Here is a 27,564-nt window from a genome sequence, read left to right on the forward strand (position 1 = left end):
AGTCCACAACCATGGGAAACAGAAAAGTATGTTTTTCCAGGCATGTGCCCGACATGTTCACATTACAGTTCCTATAGAACCCTATATGGCACCGCGATATTCAATTCAATTTACTGTCATTCATACATATACACGCGTACTGCAAAACAAAGCGCTGTTCGCAACTCACAGAACACGTCGAGGATTCGGCTTCGCCTCCCGGACACACCTCATCATATTCACACATATTCACAAAAGAGGAAGTATAACACAGCTTCTGCTCCAAAGCCTTCTGGGTAGAATCAGGTGGGTTAAAGCAAGCAAAGCCTGTAGACCAGGGCTATTCAACTGGCAGTCCACGGGCCAGATCCGGCCCTTTAATGAATTTGTACCGGCCCACGGCCCAACAAATTACGTTCGCCACCCCCCCGTCAACAAATTACGTTCGCTACAATTTTACATCCACTATGACAGTATTGGTATAGGTCTGAAAATTGTCTGGCCCACAGGTCAGAGCTCTCTGCCAAATCTGGCCCGCAGAAAAATATAGTTGAATTGCCCTGCTGTAGACCCAAAATTGTGCTACAATCAGTGGACTGCCACCATTGTAACTAAAGCTTAAGGCTTTGTGTTGTTGTTGCAATAATGGAATCCTTTCCTTAACCAGATTCTGCTGTGAAAGATATAATGCATATTGATGAGGTTTTAGTAGTTTGAAGGGGAGATGTTTTTTTCCCTTATAAAGAGGTTGGGTACACAAAAAAATAAAATTACTTTCAAGAAAAATGCTCTCATGACAAATGTATAACAGCAACAGAAAATAAACCGAATGGAAATCTTTACATGAAGCTAAAAAGTTGACCTACACCACAGATCCCAGAGTCACTCAGTATCATTAACAGCAGTACATTTTATCACCAGATCCTTCAATGGACCATAGTTTTAGTTAACCCTGCTTTACGTTTAAGAATCTTGGTGTGTTCAGGTGTAGTTCCTTGTACAACTGAAGTTGGATCTCCTCTTCTACCAGGAACTGTGGGAACAGTGTTCAGTGACAAATCTCTAAGACAATGCAGTTGTTCCCCCCTCCTAGGACAGCGCAGACACATTACCATCAAACAGACCGTTACCTGGAGCTCTGTCGGGGTCATTTATGGTATTCTTTGTCCATGTGGGTTGCTCTGTGTGAGTGAAGAGAGATCCTCTCCACGCATGAACATGAACATTAAAAATGCTCTTCATTGTAAAGACCTTTCTAGTACACTTCATGGATAGAGGATGTTCTTTGTCTGAATTGTTCTATTTCAGTATTGAAAATCTGGCTATTGTTCTGTGATCCAAGGTGATAAAAAAACATTGTGTGTTTGTGGATTGTTCTCTGCAGTGTTCTGGTTTTCTAGGACTTCCAGTATCTCTGTTAGGTCGAGTCTCCAAGCAGGTGCTCCTTCCTTCCTTCAATCACGTGTTGAATCTCTGATCATGTCCTCACGTGTCGTTACCCATGTTACTTGTTAATGTTCATTACTGATTTGTGCTCTTTAACGTGTAAAAAGCAAGTCTTGATCATCTTTTCTTTCATCTGATGAAGGCCCAGTATGCCAAAATGATATGACGTTTTTAATACATTGGTGGAGACGTCCAACACGCGACCTTATACATCACACCGAATTTTCAGACTTCCGTCGGTCCTGTAACGTTATCAAGTGAGGGAAGAGTGTGTGTCCTAGTCAAGACAGTTTGTTTGAGCCGAGACCACTTCGTTTATACCATGTGTGGAAAGCGAGCGATGCAGTGGTGTGTGTAGCTCATTGCGTGTTAAAATGAACTTGCTATTACAAGGAAGGACGAGCACAAAGCGCATCAGCGGCGCAGCAGGAGACAGGAAGTCAGGAGGGCAGAGTCACAGGGAGGAGATTTACTGAACGTCCGGGGAGCGCGGACGAGCATCTAATGGAACATTTAATGGCTGTTCCTACCTCTGTACTACAGACCAGAAGGGGACATTCCAGGTTCAGAAAGTAAAAGTCCTCACCAGGATTTTGCTCAGGTTTCCTGGATTGTGTTGATTCCACTAATTTTACCTGGATTGCACTAATTAGAAAACCCAGCAAGCTTGAGTAAAATCCTGGGAAGGAGTTTTATTTTCTGAACTTGGAATGTCCACCTTTGCTACAGACACAAGAGGGGAAGACGACAGGGAACAGCTTATTGTCTCCAAATGCCAGTATATCCCATCGTTCTTTTCCCCACAGGGCTCGACAGTCACTCGAGTTCAAAGAGTTGTGTAAGAGACAACACACACACACCTCTCAAATCAAGTAGAGCCCTCAGTGCCAACACCGGGGAACGATCTGAGTCGCCGTACATCAGGTCGTCAGTCGTGTAAAGTGTTGGTATGTCTTCTTTCACAGTGCGGCCAGCCAACACACGTTATTTGTCGTCAAAAGGATAGCCAAAACTTGTTGGCGTCGATGTTCTAGTGGGGTTTTCATTTAAAAGACCCGAAGACACAAATTATTTTATATGGACATGAAGCTTATATTAGACTTGATATGGAACTTCGGGCTAATTCAGCCCGTCGTGCTCGTGCGTCCTGCCATGGTGTTTTTGCGTTTTCTCTCTCACGTCTGCGGTTTCTCTGTCATGTTTGCGTTTTTTCTCTCACATTTGCATTTTCTCTCACGTTTGCGGTTTCTCTTACGTTTGCGGTTTCTCTGTCACGTATGTGTTTTTTCTCTCACATTTGCGTTTTTTTTCTCACGTTTGCGGTTTCTCTGTCACATTTACGTTTTTTCTCTCACATTTGCGTTTTCTCTCACGTTTGAGTTTTTTCTCTCACGTTTGTGTTTTCTTTCTCACATTTGCATTTTCTCTCTCACGTTGGCGCCTCTTGCGGCGTTTCCGTCACTTGGCAGAACCAATAGCCTAGGCTACACCTGCCGAAAAAAGCAAGAAATTTATGAATGCTGACAAATCTGCCAAGCAAAGGCATAAATTGCCACTAAGCGTTCCAGCATCTCTGGTTTCTCTCTGCAGGTCTCCCAAAAAAGCCTGCAGGTTTTTTTTTTATGGTTTACCATGTATATGAGCCGTGTCGTTTCTAGCACTGGGGTTTGAGCTGGATGTGCTGAAGGGAGATGGCGAGAAACATTTCAAGTTCCTTTCCGTAGAAATGATACATGTATATCCTTTCATGTGCATTAACATCCTTTCGTGTTTCAGATATCTGCAAGATGGTTTTAAATCACATTATATAACATAAACCTGCCATAACAAATTATTTTGATGGTAATCAATATTGCCATTGTTCTTAATTTCTAAAAAATATTAGACTACGTATGATCACAGCACTGATGCTTCTGAAATGTAAGTAAACTGACCATACAACACCTGGATTGAGCATTCACAGGACTATGCTGCTTTGTAAGAACATAACAGAGTCAAACGTTAGATTACAGCGTTGATCCATTATTCTGTGTGGGGATAAAAACCTGCAAAAGCTCAATCCTAGGCAAACAGCCAAAAAGATTCAAATGTATTCAAATCCAAATAGGTGGGTAAACCCAGGCAACAAATGTTTTCTTGTTGATAAACACTGATAATAATTCTGTTCGCCATGCATCACAAAACACGCAATGAAAATGAATGGAATGAGTGTTTATAAGCGTCTGTAATGGATCGATTTCCATCCACTAGTAAATACATTAAGCCCAACGACTGCAGCACGCCTCGCTAACGGGCCTCATCATCTGTGACTACACCTCCGGACGTGAAGCGGAAATATTAGTGTTTTAGCACATGCATATCCTGTGATGCGGACAGAAACAGACGGTCCTGTTTCCTCACGTTTAAACGACCAGACGCGGTCACGTGCAGCACCGAGGCCTGTTTGAGTAGTACTGGGGTGTGTGGTGCAGGCGCGCGCACTTTCCTCGTGCGTGTTGGTTCCACTTGGTGTCCTTGATGAAATTAAAATGAAACGTGCCTGATAACCAACAACGTTAGTAGAGCAAATTTAGATGGTTGAGTGTGTTTGAGGAGGGAGTCCAACGCCGGTTTTCTAAACGATGCCAAGTCAGTTAAAAAAATTTACAAGTTTTTTTTTTACTTCCTGTTATTCAGTAAATAAGTACATACCAGTTTAAGGAAGGACGTTCCTGATTAATCTAATTAACTCTGTTAAATCCCCACGTGATACATTCATATGGAGCATTTTTATCTTCATTACGCTGCATTATTATCCATTTATACTAGTTTTCTGTGTTTGTTGTTTGTAAACAGCGTCACCGATAAATTTATTATTTCAACGGCAAACGTTGCCCTCTAGTGGTTATATGAGGTGTGGCAGAAAAGTAATGAGACTGATTTTTTTAATTTACCTAAGTTTTTATTCTTTTGGCACGCCGAGGCATAATCACTGGCACGCAACACGCTGGACCAGCATCAGCAAAAAATTTATAATAAAAAATCTCAGAGAGCACGATCCTCCAATCGAAATCGCTCCTCAACGCTCTGCTAGGCTTTATACTTGGCGATTGATCGCGATATAATACTTAATTTGTGTTCATTTACACCTCCCCTCCGCTCAACAGTTTAAACTCGCCGACCACCTCCCCCCCTCGCTCCAATATTATTTCTTGATAGTGGCACACTCATTGACTAGACATGTTAAAGTTGGCACTCCATGTCTCAAAGGTTGCAGACCCCTGCCCTAGGTAGACAAAAATATTTTGAAAGCTAAATTGGTCCCTCAATTTAACAATTCATTCCCTCAATTTAATAATTCATTCCCTCCATTTAACAAACCGTTCCCTCAATTTATTATTTCATTCCCTCAATTTATCAAACGGTTCCCTCAATTTATTATTTCATTCACTCAATTTAACCGTTCCCTCAATTTAATAAATCGTACCCTTAATTTAATAAATCAATTAAATAAACCTCAAATATCTGATTTTGTGCATAACATGCAGTACACCAGACGTCATGGACCGCTTACATTTGATTATATTTTATTTTGAATTTGGTTTAAAATATCTGGACATACTTCAGGTTTTGGCTGTTAGACGGCATTGTTTTATCTCTGACATCCCTTAAACGTATTTTATGTAAAAATGGGTTGTTTCAGAGGAAAACCTATGATGACATTGGGCAGACCATCGGTTCATCCGAAATCAGCTGCAAGGGTCTGGAGCGCTCCATGGCAGTGGCGTGCACCACCAAAGCACCACCAACTCTGCCCTTTATCAACGAAAGTGCGCTGCAGCAGCAGTTCAGTTCAACGAGTGGAAGGAGCCCTCTAAGCCCAACGTGAAATCATTTTCTTGTGCAGTAAAATGTCTCATACAGCACCAAACTACTAAGCATTTTTAGCCGACTCATGGTCACCTGATAAACTCGTTCTAGCCCAAATCAATGATAGATAACGTGAGGACGACCACATACAAATAATTAAGAAATTCGACGTTTTGGCGAATTTAACTAGCTAGCACTCGCGTAGTAACTTGTTTAACTAACGCCAGTGTCTTTTTGTTTTGTTTAATTTTTTGTTAATATTACTGTGTTTCTTAACAAGGCTGTAATTTAATGGTTCATACTCTACGTTTTACCTGAACACATTAGAGGTACAAGTTAACAATTGTCATTTATTTTAAGTCAGTTGAGCTTTAATGCCAATGAAATCATTATTGGCTATTCAACTGAGCAATAGACGTTTGCCAAAATTGACTGCAACTCTGGCTTATAATAAATATTAAAGATCTTTTCTGATCAATTCTGATCAACATCTGTAATTATACCAGCCGCTTACGTTACAGTAAGAGAGCGACACTTTATGACGTCATAAAGTAACTGACGTATAAAACCTATGGAACCAGTGACGCCATAACCATAGCAACCATAAAACATTAATGTATCGCGATTATCACATTCAAAGCATTAGTCAACTCGACACCAAGAAAGAGCACAGATTTGACCATCTCTTGAACAGAAAGGGTTGTGTTTGCTCACGTATGAAGGTATTTATAGCCTTTTACAGGGTTGCCAACTTTTCAAGATCACTCGGAGTGAGATTTGAACCTGGAGGGGGTGGCGAGTGTAAATTGTTGATGGGGGGTGGCGAACGTAAATTGTTACTGGGCGGGGTGTAAAATGGACACAAATTTCGCGAGCGACCGTAGCGCGCGGCTCCGCCCACCTCGCGCGACCCTGCGCGAGCGGTGTAGGCGTTTATACTTTCGCGAACGTCGCGAGCGTCGCTGCAGTGTTCGCCGAAACAATAGGTGGCGATAGGTGGCAGTGGAGAATAAAAAACCCCTCCAAAACCGGGGAAAGAACATTTTACCTGACCAGAGACCGTATATATACACATCAGGCATCAAACGTAGTTATGGCTTTGCAGTGTTGTCCGAAACGATACGTTAACAAATACGAGCCTCTTGTAATTCCAGGGCGAAACATGAGAGAACGTGAAGACGTTAAGATTGGGCGTTTTGAAAATAAACAATCATAAACTAATGTGATTAAAAAAGCGAATTATTTCGATTCATTTCGAGTATATGTATAAATATTTAACTTAATTCAGTTTAACGTGCTGGGAAATATTGAAATGGACCTTGAAAGTGCCGTACAAGTGCTTTAATTCCAACTTGTTTAGGTGTATGAACCCTGCAAACATGACTTTATCGGTCGCGCTGAAGCGCGGCGCGCGCGCGAGAGGTGCACGACCTCGCGCCGCGACAGCGCGCGAGGCCCTCGCGCACGGGCGGAGCCACAGCGATTACGTCATTTTCGCCGCGCGGACCCTCGCGGCGCGTCGAGTATAAACCAGGCTTAATATTGGCACTGCTGTGCTGCGGTTGTAGGCACGAGGCCACATGACGTCATAAAGTAACTGACATATAAAACTTATGGAACCAGTGACGCCATAACCATAGCAACCATAAAACATTACTGTGTCACGAATATCACATTCAAAGCATTAGTCAACTCGACGCCAAGAAAGAGCGCAGATTTGACCATCTCTTGAACAGAAAGGGTTGCGTTTGCTCACGTATGAAGGTATTTATAGCCTTTTACAGGGTTGCCAACTTTTCAAGATCACTCGGAGTGAGATTTGAACCTGGAGGGGGTGGCGAGTGTAAATTGTTGATGGGGGGGGGGGGGGGGTGGCGAACGTAAATTGTTACTGGGCGGGGTGTAAATGGACACAAATTAAGTATTATATCGCGATCGATCGCCAGTGGTTGGCGCCAGAGCGAACTAGTAACTAATTTACGCAATAATACACGAGAGGGAGTGCTATAACGTGTAATATTGGCACTGCTGTGCTGCGGTCGTAGGCACGAGGCCGTAGGCCGAGTGCCGGAACTAACTGTGGTATAATGAATCATAGATATGGTTCGCTGACGAACCAACGTTCGATGCGAAAAATTCTGACTCAGTAATGTGTTCCAAACTACGTTGTACTTTTGTAAGGGTGTCATATAACATCACTCCTCACCGCCAGTGTATGTTTTTTTCCTGAATACTACTATGACTTCGTCAAGCATAACCCAGCCAGTCATCAATCACTGCTAATAGTCAACTCTGAGGCGATTTAGAGGTCGGGAGATCTGCGAGAAGATATTTTGTTGTTTTCAAGCGGTCTGTGGGCTTCATCAACGCCCCGGACACCATCGAAATTAATATGGACCTAAAAATACAGCTTTTATCTCAATATTGACCAAATTTAATCGAAATCCGTGCAGGCGAAAATATTTTACTAGACCGCGGAAAATAGGTAGTCATGATTGACATTTGTGTATCGAACGTCACGGTAGCTAGCAACTTTAGGCTAAAAGCGGCGTCTCGGTTTAACTCATTCCCACAGTGTTTTCTTGAAATCGGTACCGATACCAGTGTTGTGTAGTTTAATATCTCATTGTTTTCTGATATAACTTGTTGTTAATGGTAATATAGTTAACATCACTTCGAATTAGATTATGATTATGATTAATTATTAATTATGATTAATTAGAATTAGATTATGTGAATTTCAGTCACATGACTTCTATTGTAATTAATGTATTATATTTTAATGTGATACATGATATTGTAAATATCATAACTTTATCAATTCTCAACCAATTTTCAATTTTAAAGGTATATTTCAGCTCTGTCTAGATATGTGATTCTTTCTTAAGCTTGGGGCTGTTTGAAAATTTTGTCATCATAAATAAACTAGATTTTTTTTTTCGGCGTGAGAAATCGGATGTGTGGCGTGAGAGCGTATGAAGACAGTCAAATGCGAGTTGGCAACCCTGTATATATACATATATATATATATATATATATATATATATATATATATATTATATATACAGTCTCTGGTATGAACCCTTTGGGTACAAGCCAGGCTGCATCAGGTTATTGTAGCAGCCTGGCTGATTTGGTGTTTTGGTAAAAAAAAAAAAATTGGAAATTGTGATTATCATATGTGCTACTCAACTTTGGAATGTTTGGATTAGAATGTTTGGTTGGGAAGGTGGAATGTTTGGATTTCAGTTTCGATGCTGAAAAGCTCAGAACTGGTCATATGACATTTTGCTCTTGCTCTTGGCTAAATTATTAAGGTGATTTGCATACAATTTATAAGTTTTTTGGTTTTAGCATGGTCATCCAATGCAGTTTTGCCCTTATGTTTAATCAGAATTTTAGCTGAGCACATGGCGCAGGTAGCCGAAAATGGATCATCAGGAGTTGGATTTAACCATTCGGCATAATTTTCGTTTTTCATCCAGTCATTATTGAAATAAGATGGCACAGACTCGTCATCATCCTCTGTTTCGCCACCCATCTCAACCACTGTATTGTTCCTCAAACTTCTCAAATGACGCTATAGCAGAGCAACTGATTCACTAAATGTAGGAGCCGCCTGTACCGATTGGATTGTGAAGTCAAATGATCCCACAGCACCAATGAGGCACAATGGTGCGCGTCAGCGAGAAAAAAAAGACAGATTTAAAGTGTGCAGAAACAGTCTAAATAGTCGGTTGAACTAACCTAGTGACCGAATATTAAAAAGAAGGACAGTCCCGGGAAAACCGGGACAGGTGGCAACCCTACATACATACTACATAAATTTAATTTTAACCAAAACATTTGCATATAATTAGATCATTTATAGTCACCACTTGTCAAATGTACAAAATACTTAAATTCAAATTTGATGATCTTCATCTGACATGGTTTCACTCATTAATGGAACAGTGTCTAGCAGAGGCGAGATGTGCTAGCCATGAGCAGAGCTAGGAGGTACTGTAGTTTGGCTCTTCAGTATCTACCAGTATCAGAATTAAAATAATTCTGAATTGTGCCAAAATAATTAAATTGAATCAAATTGTATTGAAATGTAAGATTTCATGATGCAATAAACTAAAAGAATCACAACTAAGCTAAACTAAAACTGGATCACACATTTACTGAAGCTCTGATGTCTTCCTGCTTCTGGGCTCAGGAATGCCCTGCTTTCAGTTATTCAGTACTACTTCATTGTGCTGCCATTACATGAATTGTAGCAAGATGCATATGAGATGTTGCCGTTCTTGGTCCATCTTGCTTCAATCATATTTCAGTGGCACTTTCAGATAAAGAAATTATATGCAACATAGTACTAAGGCACTGAGAAATGTTATGGTGAGTTAATTTCTGCTAATAGCCTTATTTGCCCAAGCAGGTGAAGTTGGCTCCAGCAGGTGTCCCCCACTGCCTGTGCTCACTTCACGCACGAGGGTCACCTCGTCAAGACTGATTAGGCCTTCTCTGCCCACCCTCCCAATGTTGCCTTCACTCACCAAACCTGCTGGCCGAAAGCCTCTCCGTGCCTTCAGGCCTGCCAAAGGTGAGCTCACTCTTTTGCTCTTCTGGAAATAGCATCCAAATCATTTGCTGCAGTAACAACAACAAAAAAAGTTAAAAAAAAGTATTTAAAAAGTAAAAACTGCTTTGAAAGCCCTATACTACAAACAAAAAGCCCCTGCTGATCCTCTATGAAACCAGAAGTTATATATGGGATTTTTGATAGAGTACGTGTTAATATGTATTGTGCTTTTCAGGATCTCAAGTGCAAAGCACCAGGGCGTCCCCTGCTGACTACATGTTTGAAGGAGTAGTTGGCAGAGGTTCTAATTGCTTTGCTGTTAACACTGCATTACACAACAATGTTTTAAATCTAGTTCACCATGTTGAATAATGTTTTGCACTCAGTCTTCAAGCTGATTTTAACCAAAGTTGAGCTGGTAGCCCTAAGAGTCCTAATCAGTTTGTTTGGGTTCTGGTATTCCTCTCTAGATGAACTCAAACCAGGAACTCTCAGGAAGGATCCCCACGAGCAGCAGACTTTACGGCCCTTCGCCAAACCAGACCTCGCTCTCGCTCAGAGCTTCAGAATGCTTAGCTCTATTGACGGGTAAGTCACACCTGCAAAATTCTGAAGCATTTGGCTAGGGCAGGTTAAACAGCAAGTCATTTATGGTGTTCTGCATATATGGTAAGTATGTATGTATTTAGTGAACTTTTTACCTCTTTGTTCCTTTTCTTGTAGCATTTTTTTCTTTCAGTAGCCGATGGTTACAATGTGTCTCTATGTCCAATATCTTCATACAGGGAGAAGAAAATTGAAGGACTGATGTTCATCCGTAGATTGGCTCAGCATCACTCTGTTGTGCTTGGCAGCAGGCTTCATGATGTCTGCATTGTTCTGATTCAAGAGGTAAGCCACTAGATTTGCTGTATATCTGTCTGAATTCTAAAATTGGCAGACACCATCAGCATGTACACATTACAGGTGATGTTGCTGACAAAGTCAAGTCAGAGTTAGCATAGTACTTTGAAATTCCTTTTTTATAAAAACATTTATCATCTAAATGAAATTCAGATGGCATATCTAACTGTAATTAGAGATTAAGGTATTTCCGCCTACATAACACATTGCAGTGGTGGATTATACTTAAGATGGCGGTGGCAGTGTTGGATGTGGCTAAAACGAGCTGGAACGTCGTCTTTCCTGCAGGTGCGGAACCTGCACTCTTGCGTGTCCCGCATGGCGGTGGTGTCCTTGAGGGAGTTGTACTCCAGTCTGCAGAAAGGGATGGACCAGGAAGTGCAGGCTACAGCTAAGGTCCTCCTCCACAAAGCAGCGGCGTCCAATGCCTTCATCAGTCAGGACGTGGACACAGCTCTGGAGAGCATGGTGCAGAACTGCACCCCCATTCGGAGCATGAACGCCCTTCTCGCTGAAGGACTCTGGTCAGTTAGCCTGCAGTGAGCTTTTAAACTGTGGCTGCAAACTAAGCCATCGAATAGAATATGATTATTTGATTGTGTACTTAGATCATACATAAGGGTATTAAGTTTCTTTATCGAAGCTAAAAGATGTACTGTATACATTGATTGGATGGATTAATAGTTATTACCTTCTTTTTTTAAATGCCCTAATTTTTTTCTTTCTGTTTTCTTCAAAAGTCATCAGAATGCTGCAGTAAGAAAGTGTACTGCTCGGCACTTGGCTACTTTGGTAGAGAAGATTGGTGCTGGCCCCTTATTGTCTGGGGCGAAAAACGTCACAGCGCGAATTATTCCTGCAGTCTCCAAGTTGGCACAGGATTCTTCCAAAGAAACCAGGTTTGTACTGGGATCAGAACGAGAATTCTACAAAGCTTATTCAGTTTCCCCAGATAGTAATCTTTTGCTGATTCTTTTAGTCTCCTACTCTGATACTCTGAAGTCAGCAAATGCTGCTAAACTGTAGAGTAATAGAAGCACTACCGTGTTTTCTAAACACAGACGTCCTTGTAAAATTGTAACCTGGAAAGATAAATAGTCGGTGTGCTGTGAGTCATGGGACTCTCACTCACGGTTCTCTCCTGTTTTGGGGTCTGTTCCTCGTCTCAGGTGCTTTGGCCGGCGTATGCTGCTGTTCCTGTCCTCCCACCACGACTTTGATAAGATGGTGGAAAAGTACATCCCTGCCAAAGACCTGGCAACCATCAGGGACACTGTCCTCACCAAGGTGGCGATTCATGTTTGGATACATGATGAGGATTTTTTATTCGATTCAGCCACTATGCCCCATGTTTACTCACTAAACAAACTTATTCACAAAACTTTTAGGTGAAACAGACTGCAATAAAAAACCATCTAAACTGTGATGGTAGACATATATTGTAAACAAATACTCAAGTACAGGGCAGTGTGTGGCACCACACATTGTATTTACAGTAAGGCATGCACAGTGTAGTCCCAGACCCAGTCGTTAAAGGACAGAGCATGGTTCAAAATGAACCAGCTTGAAACCTTTGGGATAGTATCAAAGTATGAAGCTCCATGTGGACTTCAATATCATCACTCCATGTTTTGTGGTGATTCATACGTGTGTATTCCCAGGAGAGGACAAAGGTGTCTAGGATTCCAAGAGATAAGGTGCATCAGCCTAGAAGCCAGAAGACTGGCAAGAAGCCAGTCGCACAGGCGGAGCGGCAGAACACGCAGCGAATGAAGCGCAGCCTTAGGCACACGGTGAAGGACGTGAGCCCAGACGACGCGGCACCTCTGAAAGGTAACGGCTGACCTCGGTGAACGCTCCCCTCCTGTTTCCTGAGAACCTTACCTTACCGCTTACCTGTGAACCACCTTCCCATCAGACCTGCAGCTGAACAGTAGTGTTCCAGCCCAGACTAAGACCGATGTCGTCCTGGATGATTTGCCCTCAAGCCCCAACAACGCACTCACCCCCAGAAGTCCCGTCAAAATTTTGAGTCCCCCGCTTCATCCCAGCCCCCCCACAGCTGTCCCTACTAGACATATGCTGCCACAATGCAGACAAGCTACCAGACTGATCAGAGCACGCCCGTCCCTTTCTAACAGTTCTGGTGAGTGTTGCCTGCTCTTCAGCGCTTCATGTGTGATCACCAGTGTTGCGAATAACAACGGCGTTAGGTAACGGCGTCATTTTGTCAGTATCGGGATAATATAATTCATTACTTTTCCTGTCGTTACAATGTCGTTGACGTTACTGGTCATTAAAAGCGGTGCGTTACTATATATTACTATATATTATAGTAATTATTATATATTACTATATGTTACTATATACCAGTGGTTCCCAAACTTTTTCTGCCGTGCCCCCCTTTAGTAGATGAGAATATTTTTGCGCCACCCCTACAAACTCAAATGCATATTGACCAGTGGTGTAGTTAAAAAATAAGTGAGGGTTCGCGAGTGTAAGTTGTTGGGGAGGGGGGGGTGTGGCGGCAAGCTCCGCCCACCTCGCGCGACCCTGCGTGAACGGTGAGCGTCACTGCAGTGTTCTCCGAAACGATAGGTGGCGATAGGGGGCAGTGGAGAATAAAAAACCCCTGCAAAACCGGTGAAAGAACATTTTTACCTGATGGTACACCAGGCATCAAAATAAATAAATATATACACACACTATATATATATATATATATATATATATATATATATATATATATATATATATATATATATATATAGAGATAGAAATATACATCTATATACATCTATGAACCTGCGCAAATGGTGGAGGCATTTATACTAGCCGCGTCACATTCTTTGTAGTTTTGTCCGAAACGATATGGTGTAATATAAAGAAACACCCCTCAAAAAAAGGGGAATGAACATTTACCTGCCGAATTTTAATGTTGTGTTTCAGGTTTGAAAAGTGTTGGAATTTAGGCTAAAGTACATTAAAATGTTGAAATTGTAACTACTTCGTCTCACAACAAATATCTGTCTGACTGAACAGATCTCTTGTATTACGTTAACAAATACGAGCCTCTTGTAATTCCAGGACGAAACATGAGAGAACGTGAAGACGTTAAGATTGGGCGTTTTGAAAAAAAACATCCATTAAATAATGTGATAAAAAAGCGAATTATTTCAAATCATTAGTATATGTATAAATATTTAACTAATTTAAGTTTATCGTGCTGGGAAATATTGAACTGGACCTAGAAAGTTACGTACAAATGCTTGAATTCCACCGTGTAAAGGTGTATGAACCCTGCAAACATGACTTTGTTCATTGCGCTGAGATGCAGCGTGCGCGAAGTTACAAAATTCGAGAGGTGCACGATCTCGCGAATTGACAGCGCGCAAGGCCCTCGCGCACGGGCGGAGCCACAGCGATTACGTCATTTTTGCCGCGCGGACCCTCGCGCCGCTCGCGATGCGTCAAGTATAAACCAGGCTTAAGAGTTTTTTCACGTACACTTGCGCCGGTCGCGATGCAACCTTCCAAGCTTGTTTTACTTTCAAGCTCTGCGCCCCCCTGCAATAGCTCCGCGCCCCCCCCCAGTGGGCGCGCCCCCCACTTTGAGAACCACTGCTATACACTAACAGTAATCCGAGCGGACCGCTGCCCATGAGGAGTAACAGATCTCGATAGGTCACAGTTCTCGATGTAACACCTGTTTAACTTAACAAGTCAGTAAGCAATTGGCTAATGGTAGCCAATCATAGTTATGGTAATCAATCAGAGCCAGTGTTTTTACACGTGCGCCGAAGCACACCAGTGACACGACACAAACGGAGAAGAGGCAGAAATGGCGAGTCAGGAGCAAGCCGAAGAAAAATTTACATTTTCAAGGTGGCGATATAAACATTATTTAAGAAAATACTTGAAGTTCCTGAATGTCTACCCCACTGGGTATTTGATTTATTTAATTAAGAATAGAGGTTTTATTGTTAAGTTTACTTCTGTTGTGAACAAACCAGTTGTCTCAGGTTGAGAGAATTTAATTTAATTTGATAGATGTAAATGCACTTTATATAGTGTAACTGTTTACTTTTGCTTTTTTATTTTTATTTTTTTACAAAGATTTGGGATTTTAAACGATTTTATCCTGCACTGGTCTGTGGATGTGCAATAAATATCAAAAGTTAAACACCTTTCTGGTCTACTCATTTCAACCTGATTTCAACTGACTGTGAAAACTGCTTTTTCAAAAAATCCTTATTCATTGGCATATAACTTTTTTTTTTAACTGTAATGCAAATAGTTACTTTCCCTGGTAATGAGTTACTTTTATTATAGAGTAATTCAGTTACTAACTCAGTTACTTTTTTGAACAAGTAGTGAGCAACTATAACTAATTACTTTTTTAAAGTAACATTCCCAACACTGGTGATCACTGTGCTTGCACATAAATTGCTTTGCTGTTAACACTGCATTACACAACAATGTTTTAAATCTAGTTCACCATGTTGAATAATGTTTTGCACTCAGTCTTCAAGCTGATTTGAACCAAAGTTCAGCTGGTAGCCCTAAAAGTCCTAATCAGTTTGTTTGGGTTCTGGTATTCCTCTCTAGATGAACTCAAACCAGAACCTCCCAGGAAGGATCCCCACGAGCAGCAGACTTTACGGCCCTTCGCCAAACCAGTCCTCGCTCTCGCTCAGAGCTTCAGAATGCTTAGCTCTAATGACGGGTAAGTCACACCTGCAAAATTCTGAAGCATTTGGCTAGGGCAGGTTAAACAGCAAGTCATTTATGGTGTTCTGCATATATGGTAAGTATGTATGTATTTAGTGAAGTTTTTTCCTCTTTGTTCCTTTTCTTGTAGCATTTTTTTCTTTTAGTAGCCGATGGTTACAATGTGTCTCTATGTCCAATATCTTCATACAGGGAGAAGAAAATTGAAGGACTGATGTTCATCCGTAGATTGGCTCAGCATCACTCTGTTGTGCTTGGCAGCAGGCTTCATGATGTCTGCATTGTTCTGATTCAAGAGGTAAGCCACTAGATTTGCTGTATATCTGTCTGAATTCTAAAATTGGCAGACACCATCAGCATGTACACATTACAGGTGATGTTGCTGACAAAGTCAAGTCAGAGTTAGCATAGTACTTTGAAATTCCTTTTTTATAAAAACATTTATCATCTAAATGAAATTCAGATGGCATATCTAACTGTAATTAGAGATTAAGGTATTGCCACTTACATAACACATTGCATTGGTGGATTATACTTAAGATGGCGGTGGCAGTGTTGGATGTGGCTAAAACGAGCTGGAACGTCGTCTTTCCTGCAGGTGCGGAACCTGCACTCTCGCGTGTCCCGCACGGCGGTGGTGTCCTTGAGGGAGTTGTACTCCAGTCTGCAGAAAGGGATGGACCAGGAAGTGGAGGCTACAGCTAAGGTCCTCCTCCACAAAGCAGCGGCGTCCAATGCCTTCATCAGTCAGGACGTGGACACAGCTCTGGAGAGCATGGTGCAGAACTGCACCCCCATTCGGAGCATGAACGCCCTTCTCGCTGAAGGACTCTGGTCCGTTAGCCTGCAGTGAGCTTTTAAACTGTGGCTGCAAACTAAGCCATCGAATAGAATATGATTATTTGATTGTGTACTTAGATCATACATAAGGGTATTAAGTTTCTTTATCGAAGCTAAAAGATGTACTGTATACATTGATTGGATGGATTAATAGTTATTACCTTCTTTTTTTAAATGCCCTAATTTTTTTTCTTTCTGTTTTCCTCAAAAGTCATCAGAATGCTGCAGTAAGAAAGTGTACTGCTCGGCACTTGGCTACTTTGGTAGAGAAGATTGGCGCTGGCCGCTTATTGTCTGGGGCGAAAAACATCACAGCGCGAATTATTCCTGCAGTCTCCAAGTTGGCACAGGATTCTTCCAAAGAAACCAGGTTTGTACTGGGATCAGAACGAGAATTCTACAAAGCTTATTCAGTTTCCCCAGATAGTAATCTTTTGCTGATTCTTTTAGTCTCCTACTCTGATACTCTGAAGTCAGCAAATGCTGCTAAACTGTAGAGTAATAGAAGCACTATCGTGTTTTCTAAACACAGACGTTCTTGTAAAATTGTGACCTGGAAAGATAAATAGTCGGTGTGCTGTGAGTCATGGGACTCTCACTCACGGTTCTCTCCTGTTTTGGGGTCTGTTCCTCGTCTCAGGTGCTTTGGCCGGCGTATGCTGCTGTTCCTGTCCTCCCACCACGACTTTGATAAGATGGTGGAGAAGTACATCCCTGCCAAAGACCGGGCAACCATCAGGGTCCTCACCAAGGTGGCGATTCATGTTTGGATACATGATGAGGATTTTTTATTCGATTCAGCCACTATGCCCCATGTTTACTCACTAAGCAAACTTATTCACAAAACTTTTAAGTGAAACAGACTGCAATAAAAAACCATCTAAACTGTGATGGTAGACATATATTGTAAACAAATACTCAAGTACAGGGCAGTGTGTGGCACCATACATTGTATTTACAGTAAGGCATGCACAGTGTAGTCCCAGACCCAGTCGTTAAAAGACAGAGCATGGTTCAAAATGAACCGGCTTGAAACCTTTGGGATAGAATCAAAGTATGAAGCAACATGTGGACTTCAATATCATCACTCCATGTTTTGTGGTGATTCGTACGTGTGTATTCCCAGGAGAGGACAAAGGTGTCTAGGATTGACGGCGATAAGATGCGTCAGCCTCGTCTGGAGCAGCAAGAAGCTCCAGCCGCACAGGTGGAGCGGCAGAACACACAGGGAATTAAGCGCAGCCTTAGGCACACGGTGAGGGACGTGAGCCCAGACGACGCGGCACCTCTGAAAGGTAACGGCTGACCTCGGTGAACGCTCCCCTCCTGTTTCCTGAGAACCTTACCTTACCGCTTACCTGTGAACCACCTTCCCATCAGACCTGCAGCTGAACAGTAGTGTTCCAGCCCAGACTAAGACCGATGTCGTCCTGGATGATTTGCCCTCAAGCCCCAACAACGCACGCACCCCCAGAAGTCCCGTCAAAATTTTGAGTCCCCCGCTTCATCCCAGCCTCCCCACAGTTGTCCCTACTAGATGTCCACTACACATGCTGCCACAACGCAGACAAGCTCCCAGTCTGAACAGAGCACGCCCGTCCCTTTCAATCAGTTCTGGTGAGTGTTGCCTGCTCTTCAGCGCTTCATGTGTGATCACTGCACTTGCACATAAATTGCTTTGCTGTTAACACTGCATTACACAACAATGTTTAAAATCTAGTTCTCCATGTTGAATAATGTTTTGCAGTTACAAGGATGTAACTTTTCTTTTGTTTCATGTAGTGTGCCTCACTTCACGCTACACTGTGGGAGATCTCCTGGGCACAGGAGGATACGGCTCAGTGTATGCAGGAGTCCGCAAGGCTGATGGAAAACAGGTGAGCATCAGCACACAATACAAGAATGATTGTGGGACCTAATTTCTATTTTAGATTGTGATTAGAACTTTGAAAGGAGCTATGAGTTTTCCCTAGAGAGCCTTTGTTATTCACATGGCAATCAAGTGGTCAAATCTAATGTACCTTGACCTTGACACTATATATACGTAGCCTAACAAGCACCACGTGAAACTCATTAGTCTAACGAGACAGGTGAACACACACACACACCCAGTCACACCCACGGACGTACATATACAGACATGGACCACATTAACACACGCCTGAAGGGAGGGGTTCGGGGTTGTAGCGTGACAGATAAGCTTGACAATCTGTGGATGAGTATTTATCAGACTCCAGATTTATGAGTTACCTGAGAAGCTGTGGCTACCATCTGCAAGCCCTTAGATGTTAAATGTACTGACTGTTTTGTGTAAACAACTTTACTTCCTGTGTTTTTATGTGACCAGGTCGCCATTAAATATGTGCCAAAGTATCACGCAGAACGGTTCATCACTGTTGTAAGTCCAATATGTAATATTGTGATTTATGTAATATTGTAACAATGTCTGGAACTTTTTAGATGGGTAAAACTGCAAAGGGACTATAAATGCAAAGCTGTTAATTTTCCATTCAGTGACTCCTCCCAACACGAATGGAAAACAGTTCACTTTTTAGATTCAGGTTTCATCTAATGATTGGTACCAATCCAGATCCCTTTCATGTTAACCTGTTAACCATAATTCCACTATAAAACTTCAAACCCACACTAACCATGTGTTCCTTAATTTTAGCCCGGCGAAACTCGCAGTCTCCCCCTAGAGGTGGCTTTAATGAAGATGGTGTGCAGGCCACCTCGTTGTGAGCATATTGTGGAGCTGCTAGAATGGTTTGAGTGCAACAACTACTTCATCTTGATTCTGGAGCGACCCGTCCCCTGCATGGACCTGTTTAAGTTCTTGGACTTACACCAACGCCAACTGCCTGAGCCACTGGCACGACTGATCATGCATCAGGTGGTTCAGGCTGTCCTTCACTGTCATGACCGTGGAGTTGTGCATAGAGACGTCAAGGAAAATAACCTTCTGGTGAACCCAGACACCCTTGAGGTCAAGTTGATCGACTTTGGCTGTGGCGATCTGCTTAAGACCGGACCCTACAGGCACTTTAGAGGTTATTCACCATAAGAATGAAATGTGCACCTCAAGTTAAAAAATGGGATCAAATTAGAGACTATTATAAACTTTTTATTTTGTTACTGATGGTTCTCTCTCGTTGTCTTAGGCACCAAGGTATACTGCCCACCTGAATGGCTGGTTAACAGGACGTATGAGGGCCGTCAAGCCACCATCTGGAGTCTGGGTGTGCTCCTCTACAGTATTATCTGTGGAGATGTGCCCTTTAAGAATAAGGAGGACCATGTTAAGGCACACCTGTGCTTCAGTGGAAACCCATCCAGAGGTAAAAAGGCAGAAGCATCTTCAAGATAACTTGAAAGTCTAAATTGCAAAATGATAATTTATGTAATTATTTCATTTGGTAATGTAATACACAACCACAGATTGATAAAATGGACTAATGAAGAATGGAGAATTGGCAATACAACATTTTGTAACCATCTTAAAATTATAAAAAGACTTGTTCAGTCTTTTTTGTTAGTGATGGAGGTTTCTGTACAGTTCTGTTATTTAAAAACTTTGAATAAGCCATTAGAACAGTCAGATCAGAAGTTTCAGATGGTAACTGATTTTCTTTCTCAACTAATCCCGTTGCTACACACACAGACTGCCGCCATCTGATAAGATGGTGTCTGCAAAAGGACCCTGAAAAACGTCCTGTGCTCGAGGATGTTCTTGCACATAAGTGGTTTTTGGAAGGACTTCAGAACTAAGTCAGGTTAGACAGGGAGTGTACATGGAACTGGGCATGAGACTAGAGGACAGCCACCAGTGCAAAATTACATAGTCTGGGCCACTGATATTGAGTAATATGCAAGGTGCAGTGTAATATTGGATGAGCTGGAAGTTGTTGCTTATGGACCAGAAAAATGTGGGTCAGGCATAGTGTACTATATACCAATTGAATGCTATAAGTGGTATATGCTTATATGTAGTACTTTATTAATCGAAAATATCCAAGGTGTATCCACTCTGAAATATAAGGTGGCGATTCATGTTTGAATACATGATGAGGATTTTTTATCCCATTCAGCCCCTATGCCCCATGTTAACTCACTAAACAAACTTATACACAAAACTTTTAGGTGAAACAGACTGCAATAAAAAACCCATCTAAACTGTGATGGTAGACATATATTGTAAACAAATATTAAAGTACAGGGCAGTGCGTGGCACCGTACAGTGTATTTACAGTAGGGCATGCACAGTGTAGTCCTAGACCCAGTAGTTAAAGGACAGAGCATGGTTCAAAATGAACCGGCTTGAAACCTTTGGGATAGAATCAAAGTATGAAGCAACATGTGGACTTCAGTATCATCACTCCATGATGTTGATGTGGCTTTAGGGTCTGGGTGAGATGCCTCAGGATACTCCTTCAGCTCGAGGCAGGCGCTCTATCCCCAGCTGTGGAGTCATGCGTACCTCCTCCTCAGTTTGCCAGCAGGTGAATATTTAAACAGTTAATCAAAACAACAACAAAAAAGTGCATCCTGGTTGAAACTGCTTTGATGTTTGCAATTTTTGATGGTGTTGATGTTGGTTTAATTTGATTGCAGCCTTGTTCATTTTCTGTTTGGACACTATAACCCAATCCTTGTGTTTCTCTCTTGTATGTGTTCAGCAAAGACGGCAGCAGAGCACATGTCCACAGCATTGCAGATAAGACGGAGTACGTCAAGCAGCTCAAGGCCCTGCTGGGTTCAAAAGACTTCAGGGAGCGCATCAAGGGCTGGTGGCCGACTGCGAGGACAACCCATATATGCTCCTGGGCAACATGTTCCCGGAAACTCATTTGAACTGAATTGATTTTTAATGTTTTCAGCAGCTTTCAGAAGTGATCTGTATAGGGGGTCATACGTTGGAGAACATTAAATGCTGGCACATCTGAAGAAATGTCAAAAGCTTAGACGCTTCAGAGTAGAAAATATTATGACAATCAGTTTTAACTATTACAGTGGAGGGCAGTCGTGTCCATTGTTAGTGTGAGCTTGTTTTACAATGTATGTGAAGAATCCAAGTGAATGACTTATGAAAAATGAAATGAAAGGACTCGAAATCAAATCAGCTCCAGGGCTTAATGGCACTGATATGGTGAGTGCCTGATCAATGCATGGGCGCCTTGCTCTATACCTCTCTTCATCTGCAACAGGTATTTGATGCTTTCAAAGCACAACTGCAGGAGTCAAATAGCAAGGTTAACCTCTATGCCTTGGAGGCCTTACAGAAGATAATCACACTGCTCAGAGACAACGTCTTCAACCGTTTTGCACAAAGGCTCAATTTCTCAGTGGAAAAGCTAAAGTGGATCTTGATGATAAAGTTGCAGGTAAGTAAACAATATACAGTGTCTAATCTTTTGTGGTTGTGTATACAGAAATATTCTACAAATTCAAATACATTTATCAAAAAACTATTATTTCAGAAAGCCATTCCACTGATATGCTAAGAGATGCCAGAGATAAAACAAGATTTACCAGAAATACTATAATTCCTATATTAATTAATAATATTTATAATATTGATATTAATCATTCCAGAGAGTTACCATAGTTTCCAAATACTGTCACTTTAATTGAATAAAATTCTAGGTTCTAGGTTAAGAAAATGCTTCTGTAATAACCCAGTGCTATCCAGGGTTGATTTATTTATCTTCCTTTTAAATGTTCTTTTTATAGAGCTGGTTAGGGAACTCTACCCCCGCAAGCCACAACTGGTTGAGCAGAAGGTGCTCCCTCTGCTCTTGTACCTCCTGGGGACCTCCAGCAACAGTGGTACGGTCCACGGGAGGGGTGGAAGCGTGAGGGGGGCCACTGTCCACCTATGCCAAGCCCTTCATGCTCACATGGGCCTGGCGCTGCTGGACTGCCCTGCTTCATCAACCTTCCAATATCCTCAAGAGCCTAAGCGAGTTTGTGAAGAACCTCCTGATCACCTGAGAGCTGCCAGCTAGACCTCCAGACCAAAATAATGCCCAACATGGATTCTACTTGAAGATGGAGATGTTTGTGCATTTCTTACTGTGCCTGCAGAAAATATAATAAACAGTAATAAACAGTACAACTGTTGCCTTTGTACCATCTGGTGGTGGATATACGCAATTGTCTTAATGACTTATTAAAGCTGTACAAAGAAATGTGTAACTACTCGTAACAGCGAAATAATACGCTGTAGTAGTAGTACATAGGACCTGGTCTTCTAAAGTCTCCCTCAGCACACAAATCCTACATTCCATGTGTTATATTTGTGGAAGGATGGGGTGAGATGCATGGATTTCTTAGTGGAGAATTTTTATATGCTGAAGTGGGTGGAGAGTGTAACGGTGGTGAACCCGAGGCTAGAGAGGGATCCATACGCAGGTGTAATATATATATATTGATTTTATATATATTGTCAAAAACCAGCTCAGTCCAAGTTGGTATGCAACACAATACTTCACACTGGTGTGTTGTGAGAAGAGTCCTTATGTAGGGTGTGGTGAGTAGCAGATTGGAGTCAGGTGTGCAGGTCAATATACTGGTGATGGCGCCCTCTGGCGGTCACGGGCTGAACTGTCAAGGCCTGGTTTAATAATAATGGGGGTGGCAGCTGCCAATTTCAGAGTAGATGGAACATAATGGTGTGTAAGCGACCGGTGGGAGTGAGATCAAGCAGTGAGGATGTTGTTTTGCAATGAGATGCTATGAACTAGTATAGAGAGAAGAGAGGTCAGAAAAGGTTGAGGCAGGAAGGGAGACACTATAATGATAATGGTAGATTGCTCTAAATAAACAAATCAGGGAAAGGCACAGTTTTTACCAGGTAACCAGCCAAGCCTCAGACAGAGGTTGAATTATGACCTTCAGTATTTCATATTTTGTATGATGTATGATGAACCGTCTCCTTTCAAAGCACCTTTGTGTTTGGTTAAAAGAACATGCAATCCACTTTTCTTATATAAATGCATCTTTTTATAAAGGCACCTGCCAGATCTTTTTAAGGCACAGAACTCAGAGAACCAAAAAGAGTGGGTGGCAGACACAGATGTAGCTTTCATAAAAGCCAGGGCCTCCACAGCAGAAGCAGACTGGTTATAGAGAGAAGTTGCATCATCAAAGAATAGAAGTGTACTCAGTGGATTATAGATGAGCAGAAAAGGACAGAGGGTCAACAGCAAATTATGTTGGGAGAAAGAAAACACGAGAGAACGGGATTGTTGTTCCAGATCACTCTACCTCCACCTTTCCTTTTTCAGTAGTCTGTAATGAAACTTTATTCGAAGACATTTCATTAACAATAGAATGGAACAAGATACTGCCTACAGTCTAAGAGCATCTATGTAAACCCTTTTTTCTCTATAGCAGGTGTTGAGGCCATTCTACTGTTGGCAATTATCCTTTGTGTTGGTATCATTATATGGTGTGACAAGCCATGCAGCAGCACGAGTGTGAAGGGGCAGCAGTGTGAGCACGGACGTAATTTGGGGGGGGACGGGGGGGGGGGGAGACATGTCCCCCCCACTTTTTCAAAAGCCGGTGTTGGTCCCCCCCAGTTTTTACGGTTAAAACCAAATATTTAAATAGCGACGAATCCATGCCCCCCCCCCCACTTTTTATTACAAAATTACGTCCATGAGTGTGAGTGTGAAGGGGCAGCAGCGTGAGTGTGAACGCGCGGCAGCGTGAACGTGAAGGAGCGGCAGCGTGAGTGTGAATTGGGCAGCAGCGGTGTGAAGGTGCAGCAGCGTGAATGTGATCGGGCAGCTGTGTGTAGGTAGAGGCAGTAGCGCGAGTAGGAAATGGAGCAAGCCTCCTCAAATGACGTGTAATCTGCAGTACCGCTTACCACTTAGAACTCACCCATCACATCAGCCTTCAGCCACAGCAGACAACAGTGTGTGAGAGTGTGTGGACATGTCCTCTAATCCCTCTCCACAAAAAGCAAACATGTGGGGCCTCATTGGTGTTTCCTGAGGTTCAGTACAGAACCTGCTGCTGCTCCGGCCACAGAAGCTGGGTGGTCTATCCGTCCTCATGCCTCTCATCCAAATCACTTTCAACTCTTGCTGAAAGCACTAATTGCCTAATTTTACATGTAATCAAGTCATCTGGAAGCTTTTCCTAGAGAGGAGGTGTTTTTTTCTTAAGGTTCACTACATGAAGTGTGTTGCTCATTAATGTGTGTTGTCTCACTATTGGGGATAAGACTCTTCTGTCTTGCTATTCTAATAGACATTTGAGTGCACCACTAACGTAGCTTAAATGGAATAAAACTAGAAAAACGTAATGAAATCTAAAACCTGTATTGGACAAAATACTTAAGATGCGTAACATGACTAATCACATTATTTAAATATCAAAAGAATTTAAAGGATTGGAGGTGTGCTGCCCCCAGGGCTTTTTCCCTAAATAACAAGTCTTATTGGTTTAAATGGAGAATGTAAAATGTTAGGTTATGTATTTTACATTCAAATAATCTGATCTCGCGACCACATTGAAATAATAACGGTCGGTTTTTCTGGTGTGCAAGCAACTTTCTTTGAGCAAGTAGCGGTATGCGGGCATAATCCGATATTATTCATGCTGAATTGTCAGGCAGGAATGTCGTAAGTGTTACTAATGTTTAATACAGATAAGTTTTGTTTATGTAAATGTTTATCTTGGTAAAATGTGAATTTTATTTAGCTCGATGCTTTTGCGTTACATATGTAACGCTCTATGTTGAGACTGGTTTTATTTTCTGACATTGCAGTTTTCACCACATGTTTATGAAGGCAAGTAAAAGCTGCAACTAAACTCCAGGGTCTTCATTTGTGGTTTATCTTGGTGTCACCAACAACCTTGTTGAAAACACTACAGGAGGGTTGAGGTCCGACTTGGGGAAGCAGGCTATCTGGCCTTAATTTAAAGTCACAAACCACTCGTGTCAAGAAAAAAAGTAAAAATTAAACATAAGCATTTAAAAGCTGAAAGAGCGCCACAGCATGCAGGAGGTCACGTGACTACTGTGGACTAGACTTCCCACACAACGCTCAGCACCTGTACCGGGAGGGAAAAAACAATATGAATAGAGAAAAAATCCAAAAGACTGCTAGCCAGTTCCTGTCATGAAAGAACTCCGATAATATAAACGTACAAGTGAAATATTGGGCCAGCTGATTAAAAGAGGTTGTTTTCAGTTTACTCAATTAGGCTTTTATAAACAAGCTCATAAATAATCCAATAGAAAAAAAAACTAAAGACAAATAAACAGTTCTCCAGAAACCGACTAAGGAAACAATCTGGAGTTGAGCAACTTTCACTAAGAGTCAAAACAACCTTCACGGGAATAAATGGCTGCAGGACAGGGAAAGACTAGTCGATTCCACAAACGCAATCTTCATTGAATGTCCGTGTGGGCAAAGCAATTTAGTCACCATGTGATGCCCCAACAATCTCACGTTCAGTTACCAGCAGTATTAAGTCTGGCAGTACCTACACGTACGGTAAATATCGATTAATGATGCCACCAGCCACTACCAGGGACGGACTGGCCATCGGGCATACCGGGCATTTTCCCGGTGGGCCGACGTGCTATTTGGGCCGACAGTCCTGACACTTTTTTATCTATTTATATATTGGTCTGACCGGCCCATAAAACAAGTAGATCAGTGGGCCGATTCAGATGGAGGCAGGCTGATTGACACTGGGCTGGCGAATCACATTAACACACCTTTCGCGATGCTACTGCTGCCTGCATAATGCATTTGGCAAAAAAAAGTCAGCGCGAGAGTTTACCGGTCCTTAAACACGCTGGTATGCAGCCCATTGGTTATTTTCTTTACTGACACAGAGCTGCACCAATCATATCATCAAACACCCCCTCCTCCATGCGCCGGTGCGTAGTGCAATCTAACGTTGATTAACATAACGTATGTGAGTATCTGAGATGGAGAAAAAGCGCAAAGGAGGTGCAGAGAAATTACGACAAAAAAAGAAGCTTGAACTTCAAGTAAACGCTGCCAAATGTATAAAAATTACTCAAATGTTTGCCACAGCAGGGCCTTCATCAGCTCCCGTGGCTGATGACAGTGGTGGCGGTGGCCAGTGGACAGAAACATGTACTAGAACGTGCGGTAAGCCTGACTCCTTTCAGAGCAGCTATACAATGAGTAGGGTTAAGCAACCAAACCCTTTGCCAAATCTGATAAATTGATAAAACATCAATAAAATCATTTTGGCTAATGTTCTATGGCCGAGTTAGTTTGTATTGTAAATGCAAAAGGTAAAATAAGTGAATAACGTCCTTACCTCTATTATAAGACTTTGTGTACACTGACTGTATGAGAAAATAAGCCTATTTTAGTACTTTTATGTCTTCCATTCTGAACTAAATAGTCTTAAATGTGAGAACACTTTAAAAACCTCCATTCACCAACAAAAACAGTACTAAGTCACTCAGCAGGCAGCATTCTATTTTCATCATTATACTATTAATATTTGTGGGGTGAGTAGTAGGCTAGGTAGGAAGGGGAAATGTTTGGTAGTTTTTATGGAGGTGTTTAGGGACAATGTACAGAAATTAAAGGAAATTACACTTTTAAAAATGGTAATTTTGTAAACTGTTGGTATACACATTCAAAAACCTGAAAAGTGTGAAAAAGCGTTATCGAGTGTGAGTGGGCCGGTCTGGTCCAAAAATGCCAGGGCCGATTTTTTGTCCCAGTCCGCCCCTGGCCACTACTAACTCTACTACTAACTGCACTACTAACTAGCAGTTGTGAAATTGGGCATCTTGACCATTACAAGAGGGCTCAGCACACAGAAAGCGCGGGAGATGACGTCACCAAACACCTACGAACAACACCAGCGCAGATCTCAGGATGAAATGCTCGTAAGGAAAGGGCGAGGGTTCCTATCAGGGTCGTTTATAGGATATAAGGCCAAATTGGTTTGCAACGCAATGAGCCTGTTGGCCGGCAACATACCGGAAAGTGGATGTGTGTCAAAAGGAACAGTTAACCCTTACCCTGTTACACGTTAAGCCACAAAAATTTAGATTCAGATGCATTTTCAGCCAGCATCAAACAATGTAGGCTTACATATTTTTTCTGACTGAAAAAATCACTTTTTTATGTGAAATATACTTTATTCTAGTCTTTCCACGACTATTACAACAGCCAAGAAATGATTCGTATTTCAGTAGCCTACTGATAATATACATTGCCCAACATATTCACTCA

General features: G+C 42.0%; 1 protein-coding gene across 8 annotated transcripts; it reads left to right on the forward strand.

The window, feature by feature from the left end:
* The first annotated feature begins 5,898 nt into the window (after positions 1–5,898).
* Positions 5,899–22,432, forward strand: LOC143519147 (uncharacterized). Of its 8 annotated transcripts, none has more exons than XM_077012270.1 (25): positions 5,899–5,996; positions 9,692–9,859; positions 10,074–10,139; positions 10,309–10,426; positions 10,624–10,729; positions 11,030–11,265; positions 11,482–11,640; positions 11,911–12,028; positions 12,403–12,574; positions 12,660–12,887; positions 15,350–15,467; positions 15,665–15,770; positions 16,071–16,306; positions 16,524–16,682; positions 16,953–17,064; positions 17,439–17,607; positions 17,693–17,929; positions 18,095–18,189; positions 18,660–18,710; positions 18,984–19,362; positions 19,474–19,650; positions 19,974–20,085; positions 20,713–20,811; positions 20,989–21,693; positions 22,043–22,432. In XM_077012270.1, exons 2-22 carry the CDS (start codon positions 9,796–9,798, stop codon positions 20,078–20,080), a joined length of 3,213 nt encoding a protein of 1,070 aa, XP_076868385.1. In that variant the 5' UTR covers positions 5,899–5,996; positions 9,692–9,795; the 3' UTR covers positions 20,081–20,085; positions 20,713–20,811; positions 20,989–21,693; positions 22,043–22,432. The 8 variants fall into 8 exon arrangements, with proteins under 8 accessions (XP_076868385.1, XP_076868383.1, XP_076868386.1 ...); XM_077012268.1 differs by having other exon boundaries at positions 5,925–5,996; positions 9,695–9,859; XM_077012271.1 differs by having other exon boundaries at positions 5,957–5,996; positions 9,677–9,859.
* Positions 22,433–27,564: the final 5,132 nt, after the last annotated feature.

Source organism: Brachyhypopomus gauderio, chromosome 7, assembly GCF_052324685.1.
Source record: "Brachyhypopomus gauderio isolate BG-103 chromosome 7, BGAUD_0.2, whole genome shotgun sequence".
Lineage (NCBI taxonomy): Eukaryota > Metazoa > Chordata > Actinopteri > Gymnotiformes > Hypopomidae > Brachyhypopomus > Brachyhypopomus gauderio.

What these genes read in the sequence shown, in the direction of transcription:
- LOC143519147 (XM_077012270.1), top strand. Translation starts at nt 9,796, where the DNA reads ATGTTGCCTTCACTCACCAAACCTGCTGGCCGAAAGCCTCTCCGTGCC. An exon ending in ATGCTTAGCTCTATTGACGG is followed by an intron (nt 10,427 to 10,623) that starts GTAAGTCACACC and finishes ATCTTCATACAG; the next exon opens with GGAGAAGAAAATTGAAGGAC. An exon ending in ACCCTACAGGCACTTTAGAG is followed by an intron (nt 19,363 to 19,473) that starts GTTATTCACCAT and finishes TCGTTGTCTTAG; the next exon opens with GCACCAAGGTATACTGCCCA.